Source organism: Anguilla rostrata, chromosome 16 (assembly GCF_018555375.3).
Source record: "Anguilla rostrata isolate EN2019 chromosome 16, ASM1855537v3, whole genome shotgun sequence".
Taxonomy (NCBI): domain Eukaryota; kingdom Metazoa; phylum Chordata; class Actinopteri; order Anguilliformes; family Anguillidae; genus Anguilla; species Anguilla rostrata.
This window is the reverse complement of record NC_057948.1, coordinates 34659208-34676313: the sequence shown is the minus strand read 5'-3', so window position 1 is coordinate 34676313 and position 17106 is coordinate 34659208. Positions and strand designations below refer to the sequence as shown.

General features: G+C 47.7%; 3 protein-coding genes across 8 annotated transcripts in view; 1 reads left to right on the top strand and 2 right to left on the bottom strand.

Moving 5' to 3' along the window:
- The window catches only part of LOC135241613 (MOB kinase activator 2-like), a 71808-nt gene extending 63422 nt beyond the window's left edge, over nt 1-8386 (top strand). For 2 of the 6 annotated variants that reach the window (XM_064312144.1, XM_064312140.1), the window contains exons 2-5: nt 1-132; nt 1524-1617; nt 6981-7105; nt 8027-8383. The exon at nt 1-132 is cut by the window's left edge and continues 29 nt beyond it. In XM_064312144.1, coding sequence (XP_064168214.1) covers nt 1-132; nt 1524-1617; nt 6981-7105; nt 8027-8295 — 620 coding nt within the window. In that variant the 3' untranslated portion in view covers nt 8296-8383. Of the gene's footprint in view, nt 133-1523; nt 1618-6980; nt 7106-8026 lie in introns of all 6 variants that reach the window. The other 4 variants (XM_064312146.1, XM_064312143.1, XM_064312141.1 and 1 more) reach the window with 3 other exon arrangements.
- A 4366-nt stretch (nt 8387-12752) lies between these two features.
- LOC135241612 (ATP-sensitive inward rectifier potassium channel 11-like) lies at nt 12753-15622 on the bottom strand. Its single transcript, XM_064312139.1, has one exon. The coding sequence runs from the start codon at nt 14488-14490 to the stop codon at nt 13336-13338; it is 1155 nt and encodes a 384-aa protein (XP_064168209.1). The 5' UTR covers nt 14491-15622; the 3' UTR covers nt 12753-13335.
- Nucleotides 15623-16118: 496 nt separating this feature from the next.
- The window catches only part of abcc8 (ATP-binding cassette, sub-family C (CFTR/MRP), member 8), an 85001-nt gene continuing 84013 nt past the window's right edge, over nt 16119-17106 (bottom strand). The window contains exons 39-40 of the mRNA XM_064312111.1: nt 16998-17060; nt 16119-16380 (exon numbers count right to left, since the gene is read on the bottom strand). Coding sequence (XP_064168181.1) covers nt 16243-16380; nt 16998-17060 — 201 coding nt within the window. The 3' untranslated portion in view covers nt 16119-16242. The remainder of the gene's footprint in view (nt 16381-16997; nt 17061-17106) is intronic.

Sequence of the window (17106 nt, the reverse complement as noted above, 5' to 3'; positions counted from 1 at the left end):
AGCCGCCGCCCGAGGAGAAGAAGCACTACCTGGAGCCGGAGTTCACCAAAGTGCGGGTCGTGGACTTCGACCTGAAGGAGCTGGTGGTGTTGCCCCCGGAGATAGACCTCAACGAATGGCTGGCCAGCAACAGTACGTCCCCCGTGCGCCTGGCCCTTTAAGAGCAAAGACCAAATATACAGTACCAAGCAATCTGGCCCTTTAAGAACAAAGACCAAATATACAGTACCAAGCAATCTGGCCCTTTAAGAACAAAGACCAAATATACAGTACCAAGCAATCTGGCCCTTTAAGAACAAAGACCAAATATACAGTACCAAGCAATCTGGCCCTTTAAGAACAAAGACCAAATGTACAGTACCAAGCAATCTGGCCCTTTAAGAACAATGACCGAGTACACAGTACCAAGCCATCTGTGCATTTAAGAACAATAAATTACACTACTGATACAACTGTGCCTTTAAGAAAAATTAGTTATACTACTGATTCAGCTGCTCCTTTAAGAACAATTAGTTATACTACTGATACAGCTGCTCCTTTAAGAACAATTAATTATACTACTGATACAGCTGCCCCTTTAAGAACAATAAACTATACTGCTGATATGGCTGCCCCTTTAAGAACTGATTATACTGTACAAAGATGTCTGCCCCTTTAAGACAAACGACTAGTTATATTGTACTGACACATCTGCCCCTTGAAGAAGAACAGTTAATTTTTCTGCTGTTACATCTGCCTTTAAGAAGGACTGATTATGCTGTACTGACACGTCTGCACCTTTAAGGAAGGTGTTTTTCTCTAGCTTTTCTCCATGGCTTTTGAAGTTGAGGAAATTATTTCTTGAATCAGTATCTCTGTGTTTGTTTTGAAAAAGATTTGAAAGGCAGCTGTTTGCCAGAATGGATTGTAGGTTCATATTTTTCCACTTACATAACACCATATAAAACAAAGATTAGACAAGTTACAACCAAGCTGGTGGATTTTCTTTTTTTGAGGCTTCGGTGATAAAAGATTAAGTGAGAACCAGTTTGATTTGTGTGCGATCGCCTGTAATTCGAGCAATGCCTGGAAGCCTCGTTTGAGAGGCACTGTTTGTTTTGGAGCTGCCTGTAATTAAGAGCTTAATATCAGACGGGCTGCTTGAAGGCCTTCGTGCCGAGGCTTGTGTTAATTGCACGCCTGCTTTAGATGGATGCTTTTCAGCATCGGGGCTGTTAATTACAGTGTCCTTCGCTTTGGAGCTGGGGAGGGAGGACAAGGCTTTTCAGATTCAGTGTGTTTCACACAGAAAGCCCGTTTATGAGCAGGGGTTTAGTTTTTGATCTGTTTATGAGCATGGATTAAGTTTTGATCTGCAGCTGTTCGTGGCATTAAGGGGAATAAACCTGAATCTTCTCCAGTTAAGACTGAGGTGTGGTTCTTTTTCCAAGCCCTCTGTTGCTCCAGACTGGGATTATTATTATTATTATTTATTTTATTTTTTTTCCACCCGGTAACACACCCATCTTTTTGCTCTCTTCCAGCAACGACCTTCTTCAATCTCATAAACCTGCAGTACAGCACAATCTCAGAGTTCTGCACGGGGGAGACCTGTCAGGCCATGACTGCCTGCAGCACGTGAGTACTACTGCGTCTGGACTTCCTGTTCGCTGACTGAGCACTCAGTGGATAGAGCTCTCACACTGCATGGAGCTCACACACTGGATAGAGCTCTCGCACTGCATGGAGCTCACACACTGGATAGAGCTCTCACACTGCATGGAGCTCACACACTGGATAGAATGTGCTCACACACTGGATAGAATGTGCTCACACACTGGATAGAGCTCTCACACTGCATGGAGCTCACACACTGGATAGAATGTGCTCACACACTGGATAGAATGTGCTCACACACTGGATAGAGCTCACACACTGGATAGAATGTGCTCACACACTGGATAGAATGTGCTCACACACTGGATAGAGCTCACACTGCATGGAGCTCACACACTGGATAGAGCTCTCACACTGCATGGAGCTCACACACTGGATAGAGCTCACACACTGGATAGAGCTCTCACACTGGGTAGAATGTGTTCACACACTGCATGGAGCTCACACACTGGATAGAATGTGCTCACACACTGGATAGAGCTCACACACTGGGTAGAATGTGTTCACACACTGGATAGAGCTCACGCACTGGATAGAATGTGCTCACACTGGATAGAGCTCACACACTGGATAGAATGTGCTCACACACTGGAGAGAATGTGCTCACACACTGGATAGAGCTCACACACTGGATAGAATGTGCTCACACACTGGATAGAATGTGCTCACACACTGGATAGAATGTGCTCACACACTGGATAGAATGTGCTCACACACTGGATAGAATGTGCTCACACACTGGATAGAGCTCACACACTGGATAGAATGTGCTCACACACTGGATACAATGTGCTCACACACTGGATAGAGCTCACACACTGGATAGAATGTGCTCACACACTGGATAGAGCTCACACACTGGATAGAATGTGCTCACACACTGGATAGAATGTGCTCACACACTGGATAGAGCTCCCGTTAGTAATATTCTTTATGTAATCTAAGGAAGAGCACACAGCCCATCCTCAGTATGCATTCATACACTTTATTCAGAAGGGGGAAACAGGCTGCTATGAACCTGACTTCCAGTTAATAATGAATAATCTGAGCAGTGGCACTCAGTAGTGATCTCACTGTGAAGTTCATTTTTAATGCTGTGGATTTTAAAGTCTCTAAATCTCCACCCCGCAGTCTTTGGGCTGCTTTGCGAAGCGTTTGTTTGTCTTTCTCCAAACGGCGTCGGTCTTCCTCTGCCGCGCTGCCTGTGTGGTAAAGCACCTTGGCTGATGACCCGGGGAGAACTTTTAACCAAAAACGAAACAAAAACAACAGCAGCCCCCGAGCCCCTGAGGGGGGTAAGACTGGGGCTGGCGGTGTTGCCATGACAGGAAGCTGGAGCCGGAGCTGGAACCTGCTCTTCCTTTTGTTGACTGTTTTTCTCTGGTAGTCTTGGCTTCAGTGAGGCAGGTGTCGCAGGGGCTTATGGGTAAGAGCCTGGGCTCAGGGGGCTGTAGGGGGGGGAAGGGGGTGTCGGGGCCGAGATCAAACAGACTCCTGGCTCCACAGCCAGCCTTTAAAGAGCCTGTTCTCTCTGTTGGGCTGCCAGGTAGACGGGGGGGGGTTGGGTTTGGGGGGGATTCATTGTCTCGACTCCCTTGACCCAAAACGGGCCTCACAGTTTGACAGGGAGGGAGATTCCGCTCATGCTTCCTTTTGGAGGAACGCCAGGAGCTGCGAGGGGAGGGGCCTCGCTGGTTTCAGCCAATCACTGTTTTGCTCTGCGGAGCAAAACCTTTTGATTGGTCCAAATAAGTTTATGTGATTGACATCTAGACCAGGATAGTGTTCATTGTTCTCAGCTAGAAATAGCTGTACAAAATAAGTAATTGTACCTTACTGAACCCGTGTTCAGCAGTTGTCTACGATCATGAAAATGCACTTCTTGTACGTCGCTTTGGATAAAAGCGTCTGCCAAATGAATGTAATGTAATCTTATTGGAGCTCTACAACAGGGGTGCCCAATCTTATCTGAACAAAGGACCGATGGGAGTGCATGTTTTTTGTTTCAGTCCAGCACTAAGACGTTTAATTCTTACTCATCAGGGTCTTTATTGAAGACCATGATCGGGTTCATTAGTAGAAAGGTGTGTCGTAGTGCTGGGCTAAATCAAAAACCTGCACAGGTCCTTTTTGGATGGGATTGTACACCCCTGCTCTTCAGTCACGGGGGCCCCTAAACCCTCCCTGTCCCATCGCTGCCCCCCACCCCCCACCACCTCGTGACTGGAGAGAGAGAAGCCTTCCGGAAGCTCTGCTCAGCTCTGTCATTGTGCACACGGCCCTCTGGACATGGAGAACACTGCGGAGGTGCATTAAAATGGACCTGAATCTCTTATGAATCAGTGCACTTCCCACTCGCGATGATAATGAGTAACAGATAGCGTATTTTTAGAAGGCATCTACCTCGTCTACATGCATGCGCAGCTTGTGTAATTTAATGCATTTCATAAACAGTACAGGAAAATATTTGGCTTGTACACAGTGTGAGAGAGAATCTGTCTTAAATTAGGCTTTAGCGGAGGAGATGTCCCGTAGTTTTAGTGACTGTTGTTGCAGTTTTAGCGGCTGTTGTACTTTTATTGGCTGTTGCAGTTTTAGTGGCTGTTGTAGTTTTAGTGGCTGTTGTAGTTTTAGTGGCTGTTGCAGTTTTAGTGGCTGTTGTAGTTTTAGTGGCTGTTGTAGTTTTAGTGGCTGTTGTAGTTTTAGCAGCTGTTGTAGTTTTAGCCGCTGTTGTAGTTTTAGCGGCTGTTGTAGTTTTAGCGGCTGTTGTAGTTTTAGCGGCTGTTGTAGTTTTAGTGGCTGTTGTAGTTTTAGCGGCTGTTGTAGTTTTAGCGGCTGTTGTCGTAGTTTTAGCAGCTGTTGTCATTGTTTTTGTGGCTGTTGTAGTTTCAGCGGCTGTTGTAGTTTTAGCGGCTGTTGTCGTAGTTTTAGCAGCTGTTGTAGTTTAGCGCGTTGTGTTTTTTAGGGCTGTTGTAGTTTTAGTGGCTGTTGTCAGTTTTAGAGCTGTTGTCAGTTTTAGTGGCTGTCGTAGTTTTAGCGGCTGTCGTAGTTTTAGCGGCTGTCGTAGTTTTAGTGGCTGTTGTAGTTTTAGCGGCTGTTGTTGTAGTTTAAGCAGCTGTTGCAGTTTTAGCAGCTGTTGTAGTTTTAGCGGTTGTTGTAGTTTTAGTGGCTGTTGTAGTTTTAGTGGCTGTTGCAGTTTTAGCAGCTGTCGTAGTTTTAGTGGCTGTTGTAGTTTTAGTGGCTGTTGTCGTAGTTTTAGTGGCTGTTGTTAAACGGGGTTAGCGCTGCAGCTCAGCGGGGAAACAGGAAGTGGTTTTGCTTTACGAATCGCTCATCCTGAATCCTGACTGGTCCGCCCTGTCGGGGGAACAGGTGATCCCTCTCCTGAGCCGGGCTCCTCGTGCGGCCTGTAGAACCAGATCTCGGGACAGGTCCGGTCGGTACGGCAACCAGACTGTCAGGCGGTTGGAAAACCGCAGGCCTGGTGACGGGTGTGGCCGCCGCTCGGGCGCGGAGGCGACCGCGGTTCCGGCGGTTTCTTCTCGTCCCGCTTCGTCCCGCCCCCCTGCCACCGAAACGCTGAAAAATAAACCACCTTCTGAACGTCCTTGAGGTGGACGTTCCTCTGCAGGGGTTCCTCACTCACACTCACACACACACACACACACACACACACACACACACACACACACACTCACAAATGCACACACACACACACACACACTCAATGCACATACACAACCACACACACGCACACACACACACCACACACACACACACCAAAAATGCACTACACACACAGACACACATAAAATCACATACACACACACCACACGCGGCCTGACACACATGCACACACACGCACATGCACACACACATGCACACACACACAAACACACACAGAGGCCCCTTGCGGGTGGTTTTTGGTATGCTGGAGGAAGTGGTGAAGAATAAACACCCCCCCCCCCCCCCCCCCCCCCAGCAGGAGCCCTTACCTGCGGGTCCCTCAGAAGGGGGGGGTGGAGGGGCTGTGTATCTGACACGCACATCGCCTCGCTGGCACACGATGAGCCTACACACACTCTCCGAGTCCTGCTCTAACAGCGTGTTCTTATCGACACACACACATGGGGACGGCCTCTCTCTCTCTCTGCAGCTGAATACAGTGCACCGGTTAGATAAAGAGCACAAAAATGTTTAATTATCCTTGTTGTTATTTTTATTATAGTGCCCGCGATGAGCTAACCACACACTTTCTCCGGGTCCTGCTTATAAGCGTGTCTTATGCCGCGACACCACGTCGGGGGGCCTGGTTGCTGTTGCAGTTTGATTGGCTGCTCGGACCCGTCCAGTTTGTGATTTTGGAGTCCAGTATGCCGCCCACTGTGGCTCCAGGCTGGGATGGTGAACAGTCCTCTTCTGCACCTCCTGTGGGGGGGTCAGCTGTGGGAACAATCCTCTTCTGCGGTCTGCATTCCAGGGAATTAGCAATGACCACATAACCCCCCCACCCTCGCCCCAGCCCGAGGGTCAGGGTGTCAGTAGAACAGCCCTATTACCCAGCATGCACCTGGGCTGGAACGTGGCTGAGAAAGCTCCGCTCCTCGTTAAAAACGGGCTCGCTCCCCCCCCCCCCCCCCCCAGCGACGGGGGCCCAACAGAACACGACTCCGGCCTGAGTGTCGCTCCTGTTCACCTGAGACTGGAGCAGACCTCGTCAGATTAAGGGTTAGGGCTCCCTCTGCTGGCCAGTCCTGGAGACGCGTGTCTGCGGGGTGAACGAGTATCCCCCGGCAACCAGAGATTTGCCTGTCAGTTGTTCGTCCGTCCGTCCGTGCGGAATCGTGTGCAGGGTCCCTCTTGGGCTTTCATACCTCTGGGAAGTGTTGAAAAATGCAAATTTTCATTCCCTCATTTCTGAAATGTCTGGGAAAATATTTTTGCTGTAAGCAAAATTCCAACAAAGTTCTAGCTGTCTGTACATGAATTCCACTGCTGAGCTCATCAGCTCCTGCAGAGTGAAGCGTGCGTCTGTGTCTACATTTAGATGTGCCTCAGAACGAGGTGACCTTTAACCCCAAATGACCCCAACAATTCCACCACAGGTCCTTTAAACCTCAGTCCACACAAACTGAAAAGTAATCAGAAAGTTTTGGAAAATATTTGTCTTATTTGAGCACCTGCCTGCTGTGTTATCTGCCATGAAATGGATTTTCTGGTGGTGATGTGCTTGTTGGCCTTTTTGCTGAAGCCCTTTTGTTGTGGGTGGCAGTGTAGCTTAGCGTGTAGCGCTCTGACGCGTCTGTCTCTCTCCCCCCCCTCAGGATATACTACTGGTATGACGAGAGAGGGAAGAAGACGAAATGCACTGCCCCCCAGTACGTGGACTTCGTCATGAGTTTGGTGCAGAAGCTGGTGACGGACGACGACATCTTTCCCACGAAATATGGTGAGTGTGGTGTAGTGCTGCCCTCTTGTGTTCAGTGTGGGACACTACAGTCACTCTGAGCTATTCGGTTTTCAGTGGGTGATGGTGCCCCCTACTGTGTGAATGAAAGCATTGCACTCAGGCCCAGATTCCATCATTCTAAAGTGAGCCGCTTTCTTCTTTGCAGTGGCGAGTGATTTGGAGAAAGTGCTCATGTTTTATATTCGTTGTGTAGTATTAGTAACGAAATCTCTGAAAATGTTATTTCTTCGGGTCAAGATAGACTAACTAAGATAAAGACAAACACATCGCTAAACAGGTTGAACAACATTTCTTTCTTTTCAAGAATATGTGAACATCTGATAAAGCTTCTGGTCATGTTTAAATCTTTAAAAGTTTATTTTTAGAATGAAGATGCCTCAACACCTTTGACTTCCTTCAGGATTTCAGAACTGTTGTTAGACATTTTTAAAATATTAATGTACAGTGAAATTTTATTTTATTCCATAATGTTTGGGACAAGGGCTTATTTTTTTCTTGATTAGACTCTACACTCCACAGCTTTAGATGTATCCTCAAATGATTCACACGCCGTTAAAGTGCAGATTTTCGTCTTTTATTTTTTAATACATTTTGGTTTCACCATATAGGAATTACAGCACCTCTGTGTGCTCTTTGTCTCGTTTGACATTAATATGTGAAAACCGCTCTCACTCTCTCTCTCTCTCTCTCTCTCTCCTCTCTCTCTCTCTCCCTCTCCTCTCCTCTCCCTCTCCCTCTCTCCCCCCTCTCCTCTCCCTCTCCCTCTCCCTCTCCCTCTCCCTCTCCCTCTCCCTCTCCCTCTCCCTCTCTCTCCTCTCTCTCTCTCTCTCTCTCTCTCTCTCTCTCTCTGTCTTTCTCTCTCTCTCTCTCTCCCCCTCTCTCTCTCCCTCCGCCCTGCAGGTAAAGAGTTCCCCAACTCGTTCGAGTCGCTGGTGAAGAAGATCTGCCGCTACCTGTTCCACGTGCTGGCGCACATCTACTGGGCCCACTTCGGCCAGACGGTGGCGCTGGAGCTGCAGGGACACCTCAACACGCTGTACACGCACTTCGTCGTCTTCGTGCGGGAGTTCAACCTGGTGGACCCCAAGGAGACCGCCATCATGGAGGACCTGTCGGAGGCGCTCTGCACCCCCCTGCCCGCCGCACAGAACCACGTGACGGAGAGATGAGAGACCGCGCCCACACCGCACGGGCGTGGGGAGGAGGAGGAGGAAGAGGAGGAAGAGGAGGGGGAGCAGGAGGGAGAAGGATGGGGGTAGGAAGGGGCGGAGCCAGATTCAGGCGTCTGCAGGACTTTGTAGAGACCTTCCGCACACAGAGTACCGCTATATAAGGACTGTGCAGTGGGGGTGGGGGTGGGGGTGGGGGGGGGGAGGGGGAGGGGCTTACCGCACCAGCAGGAATTGGTGTGAGCTGTAAAATCCGTGCACCCCCCCCTCCCCCACCACCCGCCCGCCTGCCCAGGACTCAGTTCCTTATTTTCTTTTTTTTTTTTTTTTTTTGGTTTTTATTTTGTTTTAGTTTCCCCTAAAAGTTTTAAGATTTGTTTGTTTTTGTTTTGCGTTTTCCACAGAGGAAGCGGGGAAGGGAGGGGGAGGGGGGGGGGGGGTCTAGTTTTTCTGTTGGCTAGCTCCCACGCCCCCCCCCCCCCCTCAGCACCGTGCTCTCTCCCTAGCGCCGGGATGGTGGCCCTGCTTTAGCGTACGTTGCTACATTGCTGTACAGACATGTGGAGGGGGGCTCTTTATTGGTAGTGGCTTCGCGGTGCCCTCCCCAGCCTCTCGTCGCGGTCATCGCAGTCGCCATGGTTGTGGTCACGTTGGCAGGACCTTTAGCCCCCGCTGCCCACAGGGCCGTTCCCCTCTCTGTTCCTGTCCTTTCGGGGGGTTGGTGGGGTGCGCTCCGTGCCTGATGAAGCCCCTCCAAACCGAATCCTGCGGTCTCCACCCGTAGCTTGGCTCCGGTAATATCCCTGCTCAGTAACCGTGGCTACACCCCACCCTGTAACCATGGCTACACCACGCCCTGTAACCGTGGCTACACCCCATCCTGTTGGCCAGAGGCAGCAGCCTGGAGCCTGCTGTGTAGAGGAGGAGCCCGCTACTGCCACAGGGCGAGGAGGTTATTGGGGAGGCGGGGTCAGGGGAGGGGCATATGGGGAGGCGGGGTCATGGATTGGGGAGGTGGGGTCAGGGGGAGGGGCATATGGGGAGGCAGCGGGGTCAATGGTTGGGGAGATAGGGTCAGGGGGAGGAGCTTATGGCATGGTGTGGTCAGGGGGAGGGGCATATTGGGTGGTGGGTCGGGGGGGGGAGGTATTTATGGGGAGGCGGAGTTAGGGTGCTCAGATTGCTTCGCGGTGGCTTCCCCATGTAGACTGAGGGCCCCACACGGGTGTTTGGGGTGTTCAGCACCTCCGTACCGCCTTCAGTCTCTATCACAGCACAGTCCGTAAGGATAAACATCCCCACAGTGTCCCATGCCCTCTAACAACAGCGCCATCTGGTGGGGTGGAGGGCGGGTCGGGGGGTTGGGGTGAGGGACGCGACCGTGGAGTCAGTTCTCCATCCTGATTCTGTCCTCCCTGTCCTGTCACTGCTGGCTTTTGTGAAAGAAGAATAGTCTCTCTCAGGATCGAAGATACCTTTGTTATTAAAAATAAAGGAAGCATGTGTGCGTGTGTGTGTGTGTGTGTGTGTGTGTGCATGTGTGCGTGCGTGGGAAGGTGAGAAGGCTAACCCCAGTGAGGAGGGAGGGCACACTGTCAGCGCTGCGTCACTCTTCTGTGATTGGCCGGTCGGTTGGAGAGTACAGTGTCTGCGCTGTGTCACTCTTCTGTGATTGGTCGGTCGGTTGGAGAGCACAGAGTCTGCGCTGCGTCACTCTTCTGGGATTGGCTGGTCGGTTGGAGATCACATTGTCGGTGCTGCATCACTCTTCTGGGATTGGGTGGTCGTTTGGGACACCTCTGTGGGCGGGGTTTTATTTTTTCCTTTTTATTTATTTTTAATTTTTGTTTTTAATTTTTAATATTTGCAGGGTCCTTCAGTTCTGGCTTTCATTTTTATGTATTTTAATTATTATCTAAGTTAAAAGCAATTTAATATTTTATGCTCTGCGAATTATAACCTAATAAAAAGGAAAAATCCACTCTGCGTTTTTTGTCATCATTGATGGTTTGTTTTTCCGGCCCGGGCTTGAACCAGCCCATACGGGACTGAACGCCGTATCTCAAGCACATCTTATTTAACGTCAAACACGTTGCCTACATTTTCTAGCTCTGATTTGTGGATGTAACATTTCAACTCTAAAATGATATGATTGTGCACCTCTGTTACACATTTTTCAGTTATCCAACACTTAGTGTTGCTATTTTGACAACTATTAAACTACCAAACTACAGCTGCAATAGCAAGTTACCTTGCTAACAAAACCGCTATTCTGCTATCATCCCATTATCAGTGTATTTAAATGCCATTTTAGCATTTAATACGGTACTTCAAGTGATACAATGACTTTCTGCGTCACGGAGAATAAGCAATCAGATTGCATTAAATCAGTTCAAAATCCGTTCAAGTCGTTGAACTAATTTTGTTGCGACCGTTTTATTCTAATATAAGCAAGTAATCGACAGTGTCTCGGCATTCCTGAACTATGTGTAGAGCTAGTAATGGCCACTAGGTGGATTCGCCCTACCAGTTGGTTTTTGTTAAAAAAAAGTATAGGCTCTCGCAGGATCAAAGTGGCCGAGGTTTATTAAGAATAAAAGAAAAGCAACTTATTTTATGTCAAGACACATTGCCTACGTTTGCATGTGCCAATATGTGTATGTAACATTTCAACAAAATGGTATGATGGTGATACTTCGATGTTGTGTCGCCTTTTTTTCCGTTATAAAACTGAAAATTCGTGTTGCTGTTTTGACAATTACTAATTTATCAACTACAGCTGAGCAGGTTACACAGCAAACAAAAATCCAACATTTTGCTGTCATGCCATTCAAAATGCCGTTTAGCATTTAATATAATATTTCTTAAGGTGTAATAAGACTTTGCGACACAGATAAATAATCAAAAAATTGTTCACTTTAGGTTGCATTAAATTATTTAAAAAATTGGTTAGTCATTGAATCTGTTCTTTTTTATATATATAAGTAATCGACCGTGTCTCTGGCCATTTCTGAATGACGTGTAGAACTAGTAATGGCCACGAGGTGGAGTCGCCGTACAAGAGAAGACTTGCTGATGACGCAAGGGTCCTGTCTCGCGGACATTTCTACAGCACAGACAGGCGGCTGGTAAGTGCGGTTATACCTGAGGTAGGTGGGAGTACGCGCATGCTCAGCATACAAGTGTAGTGCCGTTTCTCGAAAAATTTTTTAAACCTGTTTCATTTAAATGTTTTTTAATGTTTTTAAAACCCCAATGATATATCACAACGTGTAGTTTGCAGATTTGTAGCAAAAAGTTTTATTGTTTGTTGTTATTACGATTTTGTTATGTATGTATTTATGCATATATTATTATTATTGAATAATGCTGTAACTGCTGTATTGAAGAGCTGATTGTTTGTTAGTCTGTTAGCATTAGCTCAGTAGCTGAAATATGCAAGGTTGTGAATATAAAATGGAGGCAGGGCAGTGTTTGAAATGGCGAATGATAAGGTCAGCATTAAGCCTTGTGGCTGTACAGATGTATAAATGGCTGATAAATGTTGTTTTTGAGTGGCTGTGTGCCCTGACCAAAACATTTTTTTGCCCCCCTTGCCAACTTTGCCACTGCCTTTGTGTTCAGGTTGTAGAAGCAAAGGGACATCTCTGGTGGAGCACTGGGACCTAACGCAGGTGTGATTAATTCCCTCTTCCCTCTTTCAACGTTCACAGAGTACTGCTCCCCTCTCTCACTCCTTCTGTCTGTCCATCTCACTTGCGCATGCACACGCACACACGTGCGCGCGCACACACACGTGTATGCATGGTTCTTATAGAGTACGCTAGCACCCCAGGCAGGCACATTATGCCCGTTTATTTGAAGGCAAGTTGCACATCAGAAATCTGTCCTCAGCTTCACCTTTGTTTTTTTTGTTTTTTAAGTGAGCACAGCGTGGCTGGGCTTTTAGCTTATTTCAGCTCCCTATCTGGTGGATATTTCACAGCATAGCGTAGCGTGAGCGTACAGCCTTAGTGTTTGTGCCTTTGGAAAGCCGCAGGGTCTGCTGGTTATTGCTTTCACCTTAAAATCTGAAACCTGGTTCTCAACCCCCCCCCCCCCCCCCCCCCCCCAAAAAAAAAACCTGACTGAGGCAAGCTTCCTGTGCAATACACCTGCTTTAATTGATCAATAAAGTGCAAAGCAATAGGGTAAACCTGCATACCCCGCGACTCTCCAAGGACAGGAATGCCCCTGCCCTGGTCCACTGCATTAGTCCATGCTCGGCTCCATAAAGATGTTCATTTGAACGATGTAAAGTTACCGTAGATGACCCAGAAATAGTTAAATTCAGAGAGAGCCTAATTTAGCTCTTGCAAAAAAAAAGTATGTGGAATACAGTGCTTCATCTGCTTTTGTGGTCCGCTAATGTGACGGGGTGAACATAACTGAACACATGGAAAAACGTTAAATATATATATATATATTATCCAGCCTACTTCTCAAATGGAGCTGGCAGTTTATTTGAAAAGGCATGATGTCATATCATTCACGTGCAGCCATGTCATATTACAGCGAGTTCGTCTAATGATGATTCAAGTGCGTGAAACGTGTCCGCAGGCCTACTTATAAACATAATCGTAAACACGACATTGCATATATTTACTTTTAGCTATGCACATTTGTTATTGAGCCCTGAGTATGTGCAACAACAAAAAAAAAAGGTGTTGGAGGCATGCGTTTCATAGGATTCCATGCGGGATCCCCACTGCCGATAAGACATGTCGGCATAAAAACATTTTGCCCTACAATCGTACATAGCATTTAAGAAGTGCATACACATATTTCTATTGGGTCCTGTACGGTACAAAGTACAGCGATTGTATAAAATGCAGGGACGCTATAAAACTACATCTTGCAAAACGAAACAAAAAAAGTAAAAGTAAAACATTAAACATCTAGAAAAATAAGTTCGTCTTCAGTTGGAAACATTTGCCATAAATATATATGAACGTTCAAGTGTAGCAAAACAATGAAAAATAACGGTCACCCTCGTCTAAATTACGGTGAGATGCTGCGTTGCTTCAACCGTAAAGAGGGACGCCGTCTTCTGACGGAACCCCTCGCGGCCGAGTCCTGAAGTTTGAACCGCGCGAGCCCTCCCCCCTCGTCCAGCTTCTTAGCGCTGCAACTTGGAGTTGGCACTTTTACTGTGTTCCCGAATTTAGAGTAATCCACTGCGTACAGCCCGTCCTCTTCGGTCACGGTGGGCACAAAACGCTGGCCCCACAATATCTCTTCGGACAAGTAAGACGTTCTGGCCTGGGTGGTGATGCCCGTGGTTTCTACGACCCCTTCCAGCACCACAATAACCTCTATGTCCTCCTGCTGCAGGGTTTCCGCGGATAGCTCATATAGAGGGCTGTTTTTGTCAATGACGTGGCATATGATGAGAGGGGACACGAGAAAGATGCCGTTCGTCCCGACGGGATTGTCCAGTTGAATGTCTATTTGGTCGAGGGGCACCACCTCCCCCTCCTGCGTGGTGCTCCGTCGCACCACCTGCATTCTGACCGCGGCGCTTATGATCATGCTTTTCCTCAGGTCCCCGATGCGGACCATGAAGCACAGCTTGCCGTTTCGCGCGGCGATGACCGCGTGCTTGCTGAAAATGAGCGTCTCCGCGCGGCGGTTGGCTTGCGCCGTCTTCATGAAGATGCAGCCCAGCATGATGGCGTTGATAACCAGTCCCACGATGTTCTGAACGATCAGAATAATGATGGCGGCGACGCACTCTTCCGTTACCATGCGTCCGCCGAAACCAATTGTCACCTGCACCTCGATGGAGAACAGGAACGCGGAGGCGAACGACTGAATGCTGGTGACACACGGGACAAAATCGTCACCTTTCTGGTCCAGGTCCCCGTGAGCAAAGGCTAAAAGCCACCATATCATAGCAAACAACAGCCAACTGCACAAGAAAGACATGGTAAATATTATAAGTGTGTGAAGCCATTTTAAATCGACTAAGGTGGTGAACACATCTTGCAGAAACCGTCCTTGCTCGCGAATGTTCGTGTGGGCCACATTACAGCTTCCGTTCTTGTCCACAAAGCGAGCCTTTCGCTGCTTGGCTTTATATTTCGGTTGGAGGACATCTTCCACCAAACGAGTCAGCACATAGTCCTCTGGAATAAACCCCTTTCTGGACAACATAGCGCTCCCATGCTACGCACGAGACACCTTTTCCTTGGCGGAGGCGGGTTACCTCTGTGTCACGAGCTCCGCTTCATCAGATACGGGATAGCCCTTTATGTGTTTCCTGAACGGACGCGGCTCACCCATGACGGCAGTAGTCCCATCGACAGCTGGCCGAATAGAACTGCTGTCATCTGCTTTCTAAAAGTGTGCGCGCACCGCTCGCCTTGTCCGGATCAGGCGGTTCGCAGCCGCAACATTCCCGGGAGAGGATTCTGCTTTCACCCCAGCTGGCGCTGCCCGTCACTTTGCAACCCGATAGCCGCGCGCACGTCCCGTCCCCAGAAAATCGCAGTCGTGCCGTCGTGGAACTCAGCTACAGGAATGCGCTAGTATCGTCCGATCAAAGACGATTCCGTTAAGTTTTAAATGCTCTCAAAAGAGGGGGGACCTCAGACTGCGGTATGGCGCAGGTAGAAAGGGAAGCGGCGCGAGACCGTGGCTGGGCTGCCCCAGAAGGCGGTAACTGATGACACGGCTTCCAAACGAAGCCAATACCGCCCTGTTCGTGATGCGAAATACCTCACTTTCAACCCCGAGGTACAGCAGTACAGTAACCTGCAGTACGAATATCTTTGTTGCGCCGAAGAAATTCCCATAAAATAGGCCTACCCAGTAGAGTTTATTCGTTTTGTGTATTTTTTGTATTTTTTGACATATATCCGGGAGAGGGCTTCCACTTCCCACAATATTTGCTCCGGTTGTCCAGCCCAAAATATAACCTTAGTTACTGTCTACAATTTTCTTACCTTTATTTATTCATACCAAGCGTTATGACCAGCATTTTTTTTACAATTCCCATGCGTAACGCATATGACGAAATGGAGAAAAGTAGACTGTGGATAGTGAAGCAATTGCAGTGCTACGCTGATGTTTTTTTTTTTACTACTCTAGATGTACGTTTGATCACGTGACTCTTACAACTCAAACTGTGCCGAACGTTCCATCCACCCTGCTGTTACAGTCTTTGCGTACCGTCTTTTAAGTGCGACATGATCAAACAATACACTTTCATATTGTGTTTGCTGGATAAATGTCTGCGTTTTTTTGTAGACTGGTAAGCATCTCACCTATCAAAGCACTGGTGTTTCTTTGCGTGCTGTTGTCACACGATCATTTCTTGTGTAAACGATGGCTGTTACTCTTGTTGCATAACTTGAGGATAGGCGTCAGTCCGCTCACCCAGTCAAAAATACGACTTTTTAAACATTGTTTTCCGGGTGTTTAATAAAGAATAAGACGCAACAGAATTCGTGACGGTGAGTATTTACCACGACTCCATCAGGCAGATAGCTGGCAACATGTAGTACACCAATTCCTCCACAATTAAAATAGCTGGCTTGTCACGTCGCTGGCCCCTTGTCTACGTACGCGTTGAATGTGTGATCTATCTGACCATTATATTGTTCATTTTCATTTTTCCTGCCGTATTGTTGCAGCATTGTTCTTAAGTTTCTCTGGTGGATATTAACCCCCCCCCCCCCCCCCTTGAAGCCATTTCATGTGAAGTATTACCTGGCAATACCATCATATTCAAAATGATGGCAGTGTTCTGTTAATTATACTTCCAGGGAAAACACAGCAGATGTTGTTTTGATGACTGTGCATTTTTTAATAATAAAGAATTAGCATTTTTATGTACAAATATGATACATGGGTAAAAAATAAAAGTCCCTTGTACAATTGCACTTTGAAGGTCCGCCGCTCAGCTCATTTGTCCGCCCGAACGAAGGAGGCGAAGACGCTCTCTTCCTGGTTCAGGAGGACGTCCGGCTTGTCGTACTCGAGGATGATCCCGCGCTTCATCACTATGACGATGTCGGCGTTCAGAATCGTGTGGACTCGGTGCTGCAAGAGGAGGGAAGGCCACATTAACAGAAAGGTGCACTTGGTTTCCTCGAAAAGCAATATAACCTTGATCTGCACTCTTCCTAGAAAGTTCTCGTATTTTCGTGACGCACATTGAATTGCTATGCCACAGTGCGTAATCAAAACGAACATTTATCAAGTTTGTTTAAAAAAAATAATTTTCTACGTTCATTCCATGCCATCCAGGGAATTACATTTATGTTCCAAGAGTGTCATATTGGTTACGGGTTGTCCTTCTTCAATATAGGTCGCAATTTTCTTGTTTTAAAATCACTTGCATAATACTACTGACGGTCTGAATGCACTTTCTAATTAAAAGCTACTAGTAAAAGGCCTTTTTTGCCCTGGAGAACCAGAGTAGCCCACAGCATCGGCCTTCCCAGACACGCATTATTCTCAGCCGAATTTTAATGGGCCCCCCTGTTCAGTTCCGGGACTCCCCCCTCCATTTAACAACCACTGAGATGCACTCAATGGCATGACCGTATTGTCACGGCGCTGAACATAAACGCCCGTAATGTCCACCGATGATGGCAAAAAATATTGAAGACATCGTAACCTTTATTTTATGTGCCCGTAGGTGCTGCGATACTCACTGCTATGGTAACCACAGTTCGATCAGCGAAGGCAGTCATCACGACTTTCTGAAGAATACTTTCCTGTAAAACAAAGCGGATGCGCTCTTTCAGCCGATACATACGTTGG